Here is a 15,128-nt window from a genome sequence, read left to right on the forward strand (position 1 = left end):
AATGTGGGGGAGGAAGTGACTGTAGCATAAAAATTCTTGCCAAATATAATTAATTCCTCTAAATAGAGCATATCTCTGGAAAAGAGATGTATAAAACAAATGGGGGTAGTCCTCGGCTTACAACAGTTCATTTAGTGACCATTAAAAGTTGTAACAGCACTGAAAAAAGTGACTTATGACCGGTTTTTCAGTTACAACCTTTGCATCATCCCCACGGGCATGTGATCAAAATTCAGATGTTTAGCAGCTGACTCCTATTTATGACGATTGCAGTGTCCCAGCATCATAAAATCACCTTTTGTGACCTTCTAACAAGCAAAGTCAATGGGGAAGACAGATTCAGTTAACCACCAGATTACTAACTTATCAACTGTAGTGATTCACTTAACAACTGTGGCAAGAAAGGTCATAAAATAGGTCAAAACTTACTTAACAAATGTGTCACAACAGAAATTTTGTGTTCCATTATAGTTGTAAGTTAACAACTACCTGTAGTAGTGCTTCTGAAAAATACAACTAGTCACATTTGTACAGTTTTCCAAATATATACTCTAATTTAGATGCACTATCTCTTATTCATTTATCTCTTTGGGTTTTTATGCTCCTTTAGTTCCAATATATAGAGGGCCAACATTTTCCACTTTCAATAGGAACATAATGTGACAATGTGATACACTTTTGTACACTTTTTAAAACTGAGGATACCTGCGAATTCTGTGCATTAGTACAGATATTCCTCAACTTATGATCACAATTGAGCCCAAAATTTATGTTGCTAAATGAGAAATTTGTTAAGTGAATTTTGCCCTATTTTATGGCTTTTCATGCCACAGCTGTTAAGTGAATCACTGCAGTTCTTACATTAGTAACATGGTTGTTAAGTGAATCTGGTTTCCCCACTGACTTTGCTTGTCAGGTCGCAAAAAAGTAATCACATGACCCTGAGACAGTGCAACCATCATAAATATGAGTCAGCTGCCAAGCGCCTGAATTTTGATCACATGACCATGGGGATGCTGCAACAGTCGTAAGTGTGAAAAATGGTCATAAGTCACTTTTTTCAATGCCATTGTAACTTTGAACGGTCACTAAGTGAACTGTTGTAAGTTGAGGACTACCTGTACTTGTTGTCTTGCACTAAGCTCCATAATGGCAGAATTTGTCAATTTAATTTCAAATAAATTGCAAATCAAATTGATACATTATCCTAGGACTCATCATAAGTTGAGGACTTCCTGTACAGTCACATCATTTAAATACACTTACTTGTATAAACACTTGTATCCTTTGGATCTCCCTTATTGCCATCAATTTCTGCATATATTTCAAACTTATATAATGTTCCTGGTTCCAAGCCATCAACATGCATATACGGAGTGTTAGAAGTTTTATTCTCAAAATAATTAGTTCCACTAATGTATATTTGATAAGTATAATTAGATGCATTTGTATCATTATCTTTCCACTTTATCTCCAGAGTTGTGGTGGTGACATTTACAAATTCAATATCATACACTGGACTGGGTCCTGTTTAAAAGAAAAAAAAGGCCTTAGATGCACAAATGTTGAATAAATATCGAGACCTCCAGTTTGCTCGTCATCAGAGCAGAATCCATGATCGTGCGCATTTTCGCTTGAGCCAACTTGCTGGAGGGTCCTGATTGAGACCAGAACCACCCTGAAGGGGTGGTGAAGAAAGGGGGAATCACCTGGGGGGTTGAAGGGAGCCGAACTCCCCTCCACGACAGGAAAAACCCCTTCCAAAGGCAAGCTGTAGCAGTGGTCTAAAATGGCCACCACGCAGATGAAGAGCAGTCCTGGAAACTAAGACTGTGTGTGGAGCAGAGAAGAAGCAAGCGGAGTGTGAACCAGGCAAAATACATGGGCTCTAAGGTACCTGGTATTAAAAAATAAAAGACTATTTGGAGGAAAGTGTGGGGAAGCAGCGACCAGAGAAAGTGAGAAGGAATTGGATTTTATAAAATTGGCTTGAATTATTCTAATGGATTAATTTGGAGGCGAAAATTTAAAGGAAAATACTTGAACACGAAAAAGGCTTGGAAATCAATTTGGATAACTATTGGACTTTTGGAACCTAAAAGGCATAATTAAATGCTGGAATTGAATGTGTTGAAAAGAAAATAAATAATAGCTAATAATTGAAATTAGCTATTTGTTTTGATCATCAGAAAATCAAATATGTGAATAGATAGCATGGAATAAAGTTGAGGTATTTTGAACTAAACTCCTGTTCCAAGTATTTGTTCCTGACAGGTATAAACATTTTTATTCCTTGTGTGTCCAATCACACTTGGCCAATAAAGAATTCAGTCATGGAGAAGTATTATCACCATCAAACTACGTTAATGTTTGTGCTGAAAAAAGTCAGAAATATGACTGGTTTTTGTGTGGAAAGCACAAAAGAAAAACAGATTTCCACTTTGGAGCAAAAAATATTTTTTAAGCTCCAGCTGTTGAATTTTTTTTACAAATATCAAAGTCAATCTCATTCAATCTTGTTTTCTTGAAAACATAATGCAAATGTAAAGAATACTCTTTGAACATTATATTAACATACTTATATCACTTAATTGAATTAACTTATTTTATTTGTTTACTGATATAAACTGTTTTCTGAGAGATTAAGGTAATGGGTAGATTTGTACTTTCATCACATAAAAATACACTACACATGATGATATGTATGAGAGAAAAATAAAATAATTTCTAATCCCAAATTATTATAGTAACATGTCAAGTAGCATTGTTAATGATATGTTAATACTGCACTAAAATATTATTTGTTTCAGCTTGTTAGACTTTGTTTGATTTAACTCCATACTGTACATTTAAAAATAATGCATAGGAAAAAAATATAATTTAATATACTTACTTGTATAAACTGTTGTTTCATTTGGGTCTCCTTCATTTTCATTGCCATTGATTTGTGCAAATATTTTAAACTTATAAAATCTTCCAGGTTCCAAGTTAGAAATTAGCACATATGTCAATTTAGAAAGGACGTTAAAAGAAGAAGGTCCATCAATATGTATTCGGTAGGTGTAATTTGATGCATTTGTATCATTATTTTTCCATGTTAAATCCAGGGATGTATTAGTGATGTTTTCAGCTTTAATATCATAAACTGGGCTGGGCTCTATTTAATGAGAAAAAGATATTTAAATTAGTGAATATGAAAATATATCATGTAATAGATGCACACAGGCTATTTGGCAGTGATGGCGAAACTTTTTATTGTGGTATGCCAAAAGCACACGTGTGCCGGCACCCACAATGCAATTCACTCTGCCCCCCCCCACATGCATGCGCAACACTGCCGTTCTACTCCCTTACCTGCGCTGCACATGTGCACACCTCCCAGCTGATTTTCGGCCCGTTTGAGGCCGTTTTTGCCCTCCTGGAGGTTTGAGGGAAGCCTTTGCAGCCTCGGGAGGCCAAAAAACAGGTCCATTTCAGCATTTACAGAAGACCCGTTTTTCAGCCTCCCGAAAAACGTGCATTGAAAAATCAGCCAGATATTTACTAATTTCTATATTCCCAATGCCCTAATGCTTATTCTGTATCTCTACAAAGACTGTGACCATTTTAGAAGCCCTCTTGCAATGATGTCACAACAAGAGCATTTTTTTTAGAAAAGGTTAATTTCTAGGTGTGGAATGCCAACAATAGAGAATCATATTTGTTCTAATCTTCTGGGCAAAGAAAATAACTTTTGATTTCTTCAGGCCTTTTATTCTTGTATTTTTCATCAAACCTTTTTCCTGCAAATTTACAGGAAATTAATAAATCAATACAATAAACCAAATCTCAAAATATTTCACAAGAAAAATGATGGAATGCAAATATTGCCAAATTCAACTATGGTAATGTGCAAATTATATACCTTAGATGTAGTAAAATATATAGGTAGTCCTTGGCAATGGAACCAAAATTTACATTGCTAAGTGAAACATTTGTTAAGTGAGTTTTGTCTCATTTTACAACTTTTCTTGCCACAGTTATTAAGTGAATCACTGCAGTTGCCAAGTTAGTAACACGGTTGTTAAATGAATTTGGTTTCCACATTGACTTTGTTTGTCAGAGCAAAAGGTGATCACGTGACTCTGGGACATGGCAACCGTCATAAATGCGACCAGTTGCCAAATGTCTGAATGTTGATCATGTGACAATGGGGATGCTGCAATAGCAATAAGTGTGAAAAACAGTCATAAGTCACTTTTTTCAGTGCTGTTGTAACTTTCACTAAGTGAACTTTTGTTAAGTCGATAACTACCTGTACTTATACTTTTCCATGTATAGTATGCTGGAAAGAGTTACATGGTATCCTCTTTTGTTCAACTCTTTATCAGAAATGTATAATTCTTACCTATAAGGACACATGCAAATAAAATCACACCTAATTGCATATTTTATATAAATGTTTTATGTAATAATGAAATATATACACCTCTTATTTTAATGTACATAGAGTAGAGTAGAGTAGAGTAGAGTAGAGTAGAGTAGAACAGAACAGAACAGAACAGAACAGAACGGAATAGAATAGAATTCTTTATTGGCCAAGTGTGATTGGGCACACAAGGAATTTGTCTTGGTGCAAATGCTCTCAGTGTACATAAACAAAAAGATACATTCATCAAGAATTAATCATACGGTACATACAACACTTAGTAATAGTCATAGGATACAATAAGCAAACAAATCTAGGAAACAGTGAATGTAAATCGTAAGGATACAAGCGACAAAGTTACAGTCATACAGTCACAAGTGGGAGGGGATGGGTGATAAGGAATATAAACTTACTTGTATAAACATTTATTCCATTAGGATCTCCTTCAGTAGATCCATTGAGTTGTGCATATATTTTAAACTTGTATAATGTTCCAGGTTTCAAGTACATAATTGATACATAGATAGTATTAGAAGTTTTATTATCAGAATGATCAGGTCCATCAATCTGTATTCGATAAGTGTAACTTGATGAATTTGTATCATTATTTTTCCATGTTAAATCCAGGGATGTATTAGTGATATGTTCAGCTTTAATATCATATACTGGACTGGGCTCTATTAAAGAGAAAAATGCTTTTACATACTGAATGATAATCAAGATTAAATATTTAGCATTTTTTTCTGTGGGGTTAAAAATCAATATGTAAAATGCAACTTTTTAATTCACACAACATACAGTATGTCTCTAGTTAATAATTTTATTTGACAAATTAGGAACTTATTATGTTATAATATTAATGCTTTGGGTGTTGACTCAAAAGCTGGCTCAGTTTAAGTAAAACAATTTTTTGTTTCTTTCAAACTATCTTGGATTAGGAATATAATCCTAATGTACCAAATTGTCAATTAGACTGGCAGATACAAAACTCTATTTAGGTTTTCAAAAACCATATGTAAAATAAACTGTGAAAGACACATGGAATAATAATTTGCCCATTTATTCTCCACCTGCACCCTCCAATTGTATTTGCCTCGATTTTATTTCATTTTTATTTCAGTTTCCTGCCACTGAACAGAAAGATGAGAAAGAACATATCTTTTTTGTCAGTTGAAACATAATTTTTCAAATAACTACTACCCTAGTGCTACAATATTCTCAACCATACAGAAAATTCTAAGCTCACTCAACCCAAATACCTGAGATTCCACATTTATTATGATAGGATTAGGCCTGATGTGGCAAGTCAGTAAGAAGCACAAGATACTCCTCCAAGATAAATCCACTTTTGTGGCATTGATGTTTATAAATATAATGCCAAACATGGAGTATTTTTGTTTTAAGAAAGAAAGGAATGGGCTTGTTTAATCAAAAAACACAAAATATTGTAACCTAGATTTAACATATGGAAAAGTTAAACAAAATAAAAACATCCAAGTAAGAGTCAAGCTAATTGCATTGTTAATTTAATGTACTTACTTGTATGAAGACTTATTTTTCGTGTGTCTCCTGTAATATTGGTCCCATTTATTTGTGCAGCTATTTCAAAGCTATATAACGTTCCAGGTTGCAAATGACTAAGTGTTATATTTCCAGTATTAGAAAACATATCACTATGAAAATCAGATTCTTTCTTAAGTATTTTGTAAATATAGGTAGAAGCATTTATATCTTCATTGTTCCAAGTCAGAATTATTGATGTGGAATTGAGATGGTTAGCATGGATACCAGAAACTGGACTGGGTTCTGTGAAAAAAAATAAAATTACTTTTTACTTTTAATCCTCCAAGGAAAGATTGAAGACAAACAAGGTCCAGGCAGAAGATGACGATCATGGCTTCAAAATCCAAGGGACTGGTTTGGACAAAACTCAACAGCACTTTTTCATGCTGCTGTTGATAAAAACAAGGTCGCCAACGTCCAATGACGAATATGGCACAAGAAGTAAATAAAATAAAAATATATTGATGTCGTGCATAAAATGTTAACAAGAATCCAAGCACATCTGGAATTAATAAAATTAATTATATACTTATGTTCTTATCTCCATAAAAAGAGTTTACATTTAGTTTTAGATGGTGATAAAGAAGAGTGATATAATAATGATTGAAGCTCATTTGATAGCCATAAGCATTAATTATTACAATAACTTCACTTAAATAAGTTTACTTACTGGTATGAACAACTGTTTCATTTGGGTTTCCTTTAGTCTTACCACCATCTACTTCTGGGTAAATTTTAAATCTGTATGACGTTCCAGGTTGCAAGTTACTGATTAGCTCACTCCATTTATTAGAACTTTTAATAACAAAATCACCAGGTCCATCAACAACTATTTGGTAAGTGTAACTGGATGCATTTTTATCATCATTTTTCCAACTTAAGTTCAATGTTGTGTTGGTGATATTTTCAGCATGAATACTATGAACGGGACTTGGCTCTGCTTAAGAAACAGAAGCGACGTTAGCCCCTTCTCAGTGAGCTGCAACGAGCATCCAGAGAGTGGGAGGTGCTTAGTCTCTGCTCAGATAGGCCAGGCTTAATTACTAGGATGCTGTTACTCCTCCCTGGCTCCTCCCTAGCATCCCCCAGTTTTGGCAAAGATGAGGTGATGCAACCCCCACCCTCTCTATTGTCATGCTTGTTTGTTCATTTTTAAAAAAAACGTATATCCAGATTAGTCATTGGCCGGAACAGGACCCCATCAGACTGATATTCGGTGGGGCTGGATGCTCCTTGCAGCTCACTGAGAACGGGCGTATCAGGTAAGTACCAACACCTCTTCTCCACTGAGTTGCTCTAAGCATCCAGAGAGTGGGACATACTAAAGCTTGGCTTGTCCTATGGGAGGGTCTCCGTCTGGGTTGGAGCCCCTGCACTGTCCGAGTGGACTCATTGTAACACCCTCCTACCAAAGGAGGCTTCGGCAGAAGCAAATACATCAATTTTGTAATGCCTAATGAAAGACAATGGGGAGACCCATGTTGCCACTCTACATATTTCTGCTATAGGAGCTTGCGTGGCCCAGGCTGCTGAAGTTGCCACGCACCTTGTTGAATGCACCGTGATGCCTCTAGGCACTGTTAATGATTGAGTCTCGTACGCCTTGGCTATCGTGACCTTCAGCCACCTGCTTATAGTTGAAGGTGAGACCTTCTGCCCCTGAGTAGTTGGCTAAAAAGATACAAAAAGGGCTTCAGTCTTCCTGAAAGGAGTCGTTCGATGTAAGTACATACGGAGAGCTCTGCAGACATCTAGTCAGTGCCATTGATGCTCTAGGCCCTGAGAAGGCCTGGGGCAAAAGTTTGGGAGGACCAGTTCTTGTGCCCTGTAGAAGGCAGAATTAACTTTTGGTGTGAATGTGGGGTCTGGGTGAAGAATCACTTTGTCAGTATGGAACATACAGAGGTCCTTTTGGGCCGATAAAGCTGCTATTTCTGAGATAAGTCGTGCTGATGTTATAGCTATGAGAAAAATACCTTGTATGTGAGAAAATGGAGACTAGTAGTTTTCAGAGGTTCAAATGGACTCTTCATGAGTGCTGTGAGTACCTTGTTAAGGTCCCAGGTCGGGTAACGATGTATCACTGGCGGATATAAATTTGTGGCGCCCCTAAGAAAACTCTTTATCCGTGGGCCAAACACAGCAGTACCTTTGTCACCCAACCAATTCAATAAATGACTATCCCGCAATTGAGCGGTGGGTATGGGAGAATCAGGGCTCCAACGCCCCCACTCCTGCATTCTCCATGGGGAGGAATCGCCGCTGGCGAAGTATGAGAAAAAACACACTCGTTTTAAACAGCGCGAAAACGTTCGGAAATGCAATGGCAAGGGGCACCGAGGATCGCTGGAGCGAAGCACAGGGGAAAACTCGTCCTCTGAATTAGTGCAATTGCCTAATTAGAATGGCAGGATACTAAGCCTCTGCCTAATGGGTGCGAATGGGGCCAGAATGCCGATGGCGATCCGGGATTGTTCCTACTGCTTCTCTCTCTAATTGCAGTTGGATCTTGCTGAGGAAATTTAGGAGAAAATCAGTATATTTGACAAACTAATCAAACCTCAAAGTTGTTCCTGCTCCGGCCAAGGAAAACTGCCTATCGAACCAAAGGCTGAGCTAAAACTGGGTGACACTAGGGAGGAGCCAGGGAGGAGTAACAGCGTCCTAGTAATTAAGTCCAGCCTATCTGAGCAGAGACTAAGCACCTCTCACTCTCTGGATGCTTGAAGCAGCTCAATGGAGAAAACAATTTTCTTTGATCATAGTATTAAAATCTTATAATGTTATTACTAACCCAGATTACTATTTGTTACTTCTCTTTTTCACTGTTTCTAGTACTGTGGTACCATTTTAAGGTATGGCAATTAAAAGGATGTTTAATATTATTACAATTTTAAAATGGCATGGCCATTTTATCATCCATATTAAGACTTTAGAAGCAGAATGTAGTAAACAAATTTAACAAATTAATCTATGAGGCTCATGTTACCATGACATATTGAAAAATGATCATAAAATTCCAGCAACTACTATGTATCAAATGCAAGCCCTATTTACTATAAAATCAAGATTTAAATTCTTGCACATTTTTTGTCCTGTGCAAGATCTTGTTGAATGGAAGGGAGGTTTCCATCTGCCCCTTCTTTAATAATGGAAAATCTATTTGCTTCTGGACTTCCAGGGAAGATAGTGGGCTGAAGATGGTTCTGTGGAAAATGGAGCTGATATTTGCAACCACAAACAGGAAGCCTACAAAGAGATTGTCTACTCTGGACAGAGAAAGGACTTGAGATTGCCCAAGCTGTTCTCCTTATAGTTGTTCCTCAATGAGGAGACCACACTCCAGAGGGTGGGAGAATCAGGAAATGAAGGAATTCATTGCAATTGCTCCAAATAGAACCTTTTTAATGGATTCACAACAAGTTCTAAGATCACATTTAGAAAACTGCTAAAACAGAGAGAGCCAAGAGAAAGGCTGGCTTTCATTTCTTTCGGTGGAAATTCATTGAGTAACAATGCAACAAACAATGACCTAACAGAATAAATAGAAGAGATTTATGAGTCTGAAAGAATGTTAGTTTTACCATTCCTACCCCAGTTTACTAACAAATGCTATAAAACTAATAATGGGTTGGAGTGACAGACAGGAAGCTTTAGATCTAGTTTAGGAATTTCCACTAGATTAACAGGGGAGTTGGTACTTTGTAACAGTTTTTCCACCTTACCTTCCAGTTCCCTATTGCTTGTTTGATTATATGTCATCAAATGGGTGTCAACTCTTAACAACCACACATTTGTTTCATGATGATCCATCAGGTCTTCCAATGGTTTACTCACCACCACTTAACTGTTTCTGAGAGATGGAGCCTCTTCTGGAAGAGTCTCCCATCTCTCAGAATTAAGAGCTATTAAGGGGAAGAGGATGAGAGATTCTTCTGCCAGCAGAAGTTTCTGAGCCAAACTATTAGGGGATAGACAATAAAAACTCTACAGTTCACACACCAAAATCCTTGGAAGTTAGAACACAAACAGTTAATGAATGGTTGTATCAACAGATACTGTAGGTGGGCGGCAGTTGTTTAAGTAGATGGATTCTGATTTGCTGTGTGCTAGAACATAACAGCTAATTCAAAACCTTTCTTTGGCCAATGTTAATTATGAGAATCACTTCTCACACAGTCAGAAGCAAATAGCCTGATACTAGATCAAGCTAGTATCAAACAAGTAGATATTGTTTCTCCCCACCCAGTAGGAGACAATATGTGTAGCTTAGGCTTGAACAATGGAACCCATGGTGCTCTCTGAGAGCACCAAGACTCCAAAGAATGGCTTATCTGATTAAAACATGTTGGTAGAGGAAAAGATAGAAAAATCTGAACTTTGACTGCATTATAAATAAGGCTTGCACTGAAAAAAAAAAAAAACTAGTTCCTGGAATTCTTTCACAATGGCTTCATGAACTTTGCTACAATATATCTACTTATCAAACATTTGGTATCTTTGCAAGTCTTAATTTTGCGTAGATAGCCAAAGGAAGTCTGATAGTATGCGATTCTGGGTCAGCTGCCCCAGAACCACAAACCCTGGTGGTTCTGTTCACAGAATCTTTCTTTCCAGCCTCTGTGTTATTTTCAGCCTCTTTCTCCCAGCTTTGGAACTGAACTAGATGGATTTTACTTCCATCACCCACTATACATTTTTTATCTCATCTTAAAATTTAACAATGACAATCCTATCAGAATGATCTTGAAAACTAATTTTGTGGAATTTCTAATCCATTACTTACTTGTAAAAATATATTTGCAGCAACTTTCATTAGGATTATTGAAATGAACAATATACTGAATACCAGGATAAAGGTTAGATAGTGAATTATTCTCGGAAAGATCCACCTTTGATTTATTTTGAAAAGTTACATTTGTTATTGTAAAGTTGTTATTTAACTGGATCCATATTGTTCTGTCTGTTACTGTTAGGTTGTTTAAGGAACTGCATTCGGAATCACCTACACAGAAAAAGAAAGAAAAAGAAAAAGATACTTTTAAATAACCAGATCTTAGTAACATAGTGCAACATTATTCTTTATTAACTGGTGGGAGGAAACAGTTTATAATTTATACAAGCTCCAGATATCATGAATTGCACAAGGGATGTTGCTGTTAAGATTAGGAGGCACTGATGGACTGTTAATGCGTTTTTCATTAGACAGTTTGCAAAGGATATAAGGATATAATGCAAAGAGTGAGTGAACAGGCTATGCTACACCCTCATGGATATTCCACTGCTTCAAATAGTAAAATACTGGTTTAGGTAGTACAAAGCCAATGTATCAAGATTCATAAATGTGATTTATTTAGTGTAGGTGAACCCAATCAACTGTAGTTCTCAATTTACAACCACTTATTTGGTGACTGTTTGAAGCACTGGAAAGTCACTTATGATCATTTTCATATGTATTGCAGTAGCACCAGGCTCACAGAATAAATATTCAGATGCTTGGCAATTGGCACATATTTATGACATATAAAATGGGCAAAACCCACTTAACAACTGCCTTGCCCAAAACATAAATTTTGGGCTCACTTGCAGTTGTAAGTTGAGAACTATCTGCAGTTTATTTTAACAAACATGCTTAATCAGAGCTTAGCTTACTATATAAGCCTGGTCACCATCTATACCTGTATAAGAAGAAGTTTATAATGTGACCCTTTCAACATCTAATAAACTTGTTATGGTGAAGAGCAATGTATTTCAAATTATAGGTTAAATACAACAATCTTTCCTAGATTCCTTATAGAAGTATGTGGTTTTAAGTATTTATACAAATAAGAATCATCAGTGTTGATTCTGGGAAAACCTTTAAGCATAATACTGAAAGTGAGATATATAACAGCATAGTACTTACATGCAGCAGTGAGTTTTACCTGTAAAACAAGAAATCATAATGTTAGAATATTTTGAATCTGTATACAAGGGACTACACTAATACTAGTTGTATTAAATGGAATTCAGATTCAAATGTAATATGTTTCCATTTGAGTGACATCCAGTTAAATTATTAGTTGCAAATGTCAAATTTAATTCTATGCCATCAAATGGTTGAACATTACTGAATAGTGTTAACTGAAACCATCCAGTATAGATAATCCTCACTTATTGACTGCAATGGGGACCAGCAACTCTATCACTAAACAGTGTGATTGTTAATCATGATGTCATGTGGAAGCCCTGACTTATGACTTCAATACCAGTCATGTAGTTATTAAACAAATAAGTGTGGGTCATTAAGTGTGATGTCACACAACTGTGACTTGTGACTTTCTACTGGTTTTCTCAGTGACTTTCTTTGTTAAAAGCCATCAGGGAACATTGCAAATGGTGATTACGCAACTGTAGGACACTGCAATCATAGTAAATATATGTGGGTTGTCAAACTGCAATCATGTAACTATGGGGACACTGCAACTTCAAGGACCAGTCATCAGTCTTATTTTTTCAGGGCCATTGTAACTGAATAGTAGCTGAACAAGTGGTCAGTTAGTGAGAACTACCTGTATTGTAAATAAAAATTTCATGTAATAATCAAGTGGTAGGAATACATATTAGCCATAAATTCTAGAATAAGAAGTCACTTTACATTGAACATAAAACTTGCCTCTGTATGATCTAAACCAGGGGTGTCAAACTCAATTTCATTGAGGGCTGCATTGGGGCTGTGTTTGACCTCAGAAGGCTGGGCTGGGTGTGGACAGCTTGATGTCAGTTGTGTCGGGGCACCTATGGTGGACCGAGCGCTGTGCCAGCGAAAATGGGCTCCAGAGTTCCATTTCGGGCTGCAAAGGCCTCCTGCAACCCTCTGCCAGTGAAAAGAAAGCTTGGGAGGGCTGCACACGGCCCTCCTGAGCTCAGTTTTTGCTGGTACCACGGGCCCGTCCTTCACTGTTTCCAGAGCAGCCCAACAGGCCACATCTTACCACCCTGTAGGTTGGATCCAGCCTGCAGACCTTGAATTTGACATCCCTGATCTAAACTGCAAAGATAGCTCTCCATTTCTCTTTCTTCATAAACGATAGTCTGGGTCCTGATAACACTAAATATACACAACTATGTATAGTGACACCTACAATTCTCAGCCCAGCAAAGGTCATTCAGGGCCTCATAATGAAACTCAGAGTTTATAAGCTCTCTAAGCAAAGTACCGCAAATACATAAAAATGTCCATGTTTCTGGTCTTATATAAATTGGGCATTTGGCAGTTTTATTACTTCAGATAAATTGTAACTCAGAAATATTGTAGATTCTGCAGCAGTATTGAAAGCCTAGGAGTTCCTTATATAAGGGCTTTAACATTCTTAAACTTATCTGAACATTGTCTCTAAAAACACAATTAATCTGCTTTTCCCCAATCTGTATTTGCTATTGAAAAATTACTTTCACATTTGATTTAGTTCCTGCTTCCATGAGGTAATGTGTTAAAGAGAATGATCCATGCACATTCAAATATATTAATAGTATCATTCATATTTCACAAGGCACACAGGACACTGGAAATTATCACATGTATTACTGATAGAACACCACAAGAGGTCAGAATAAAACCATAAATGCAGTGAAAACAAATTAATAAACTTAGTATTGATACATTTCTATATTGCCTTTCTCTTTCATTAAAGGGGGATCATCATTGCGTTCTTTCCTATTCAGCAATGCATTTTATTCAACTTTGATTAACTTCTAGGATTTACTGCATTAACATTGCAAAGTTAAATCTTATCTCCAACTCCAAAATCCCTCATACACATGGTTTGAATTTTGAAACCACTGATTTACTCATTCAATTTACCACTTTTATCTTGGCTTTTCATTTTAAAGCAACAAATAGAAGAATGTTAATATAATAAACTGTATCACTTTGCCAGGGATCAGAAAATTTCACATTTTATGCGTCAAGAAAAAAGATGCTTCCTTATCAGCTCTCATCAGCCTTTAGATTTCTGATATAATCCAATGATTTGGCTAAGAAGCGGGTTAGTTATGCCTATATCAGAAAGTTAAACCCAATCTTTGTCTATATAAATGAAAAAGTCAGTGCCACCTACAGGTAGGTTGATTTTTTAAAAAAATCTTTGTTGTTTTTAAATTAAATTGATTGATTTGTTGTTTTTAAATTAAAATACCTGACTTTTGCACAATATTTTGCTCTCTTAAAGGTGATTATACAGTGGTACCTCAGTACTCAACTGCTTTGAAAACTCATTGAATTTGTTCCTCAATGCATTTTGATGCAAACATTTTATCCCGGTACTCTTTGATACTCAACATGCAAGCTAGAAACTTGTTGGTATCAGTTGCCTTGTGACTCACTACCCAAGGTCAAGCATTAGTCACATGGTTTGTTTGGTATCAGCCGCTTTCAGCGCTCATTGTGTCTCCGGGAAACAATTAACAACGAATACCTAAATACCACTGTATTTGAAAGGATAGGAACTATACCCCTGGCACCATTTTTTTAGTTATTAATTAGTCACTTTTAATACAGGTAGAACCAGTCGCTTAGCGACAAATTGAAATTACGATAGACACGCCCCCCCCAAGCTACTTATCATCTGGTTTCAAAGTTATGACTAGTATAGTGCCCATATGGTCATTCAACATTGCACCAATCACTGGGATGCTGCAACACTGCTCCCCCATGCCTGTTTCCGCTGCCCATACTACCTCACCAGATCCCTACAGGCCTTTGTCCTGCTCCCAACTCAGCCACCTAAGGGAGCCTCAAGCCAGCTGCAGAGGCTACAGAGTCCTGTGAGGCTATTGCAGCTTGCAAGCCTCAGCCTGCTTTCAACACAGCCAGAGGAGCCTCTCTGCATGGCCCAGTGAGAAGCAAATGTCTGCAGCAGTGTTGAAGTTCAATATTTTTTATTATTGGTTCTGTGGGCGTGGCTTGGTGGGCGTGGCAGGGGAAGGGTACTGTAAAATCTCCAGTCAGAGGTGGTATTTGCTTGTTCTTCAGAACAGGTCAGAATCTGCTGAATACCACCTCTGGTCTGCAGGCCCAGAGATGGGGAAGAAGGCCCAAGGCCTGCAAGGATCTTAAGGGGTGGAAAGTAAGGCATGGAGTGCCTCAGGGGATAGTGGAAGTTTTGGAAGGCCTGAA

The 15,128-nt window shown here is 37.0% G+C and overlaps 1 protein-coding gene across 1 annotated transcript in view; it reads right to left on the minus strand.

The window, feature by feature from the left end:
• The window catches only part of PTPRJ (protein tyrosine phosphatase receptor type J), a 104,465-nt gene that overhangs the window by 28,453 nt on the left and 60,884 nt on the right, over positions 1 to 15,128 (minus strand). Inside the window, exons 2-8 of the mRNA XM_087920290.1 lie at positions 11,877 to 11,895; positions 10,758 to 10,976; positions 6,642 to 6,908; positions 5,948 to 6,214; positions 4,822 to 5,085; positions 2,894 to 3,157; positions 1,267 to 1,527 (exon numbers count right to left, since the gene is read on the minus strand). Of these exons, the coding sequence (XP_087776416.1) occupies positions 1,267 to 1,527; positions 2,894 to 3,157; positions 4,822 to 5,085; positions 5,948 to 6,214; positions 6,642 to 6,908; positions 10,758 to 10,976; positions 11,877 to 11,895 (1,561 nt within the window). The remainder of the gene's footprint in view (positions 1 to 1,266; positions 1,528 to 2,893; positions 3,158 to 4,821; positions 5,086 to 5,947; positions 6,215 to 6,641; positions 6,909 to 10,757; positions 10,977 to 11,876; positions 11,896 to 15,128) is intronic.

This window comes from Pseudonaja textilis, chromosome 1 (genome assembly GCF_049901715.1).
Source record: "Pseudonaja textilis isolate UNSWEBS1 chromosome 1, rPseTex1.2, whole genome shotgun sequence".
Classification (NCBI taxonomy): domain Eukaryota; kingdom Metazoa; phylum Chordata; class Lepidosauria; order Squamata; family Elapidae; genus Pseudonaja; species Pseudonaja textilis.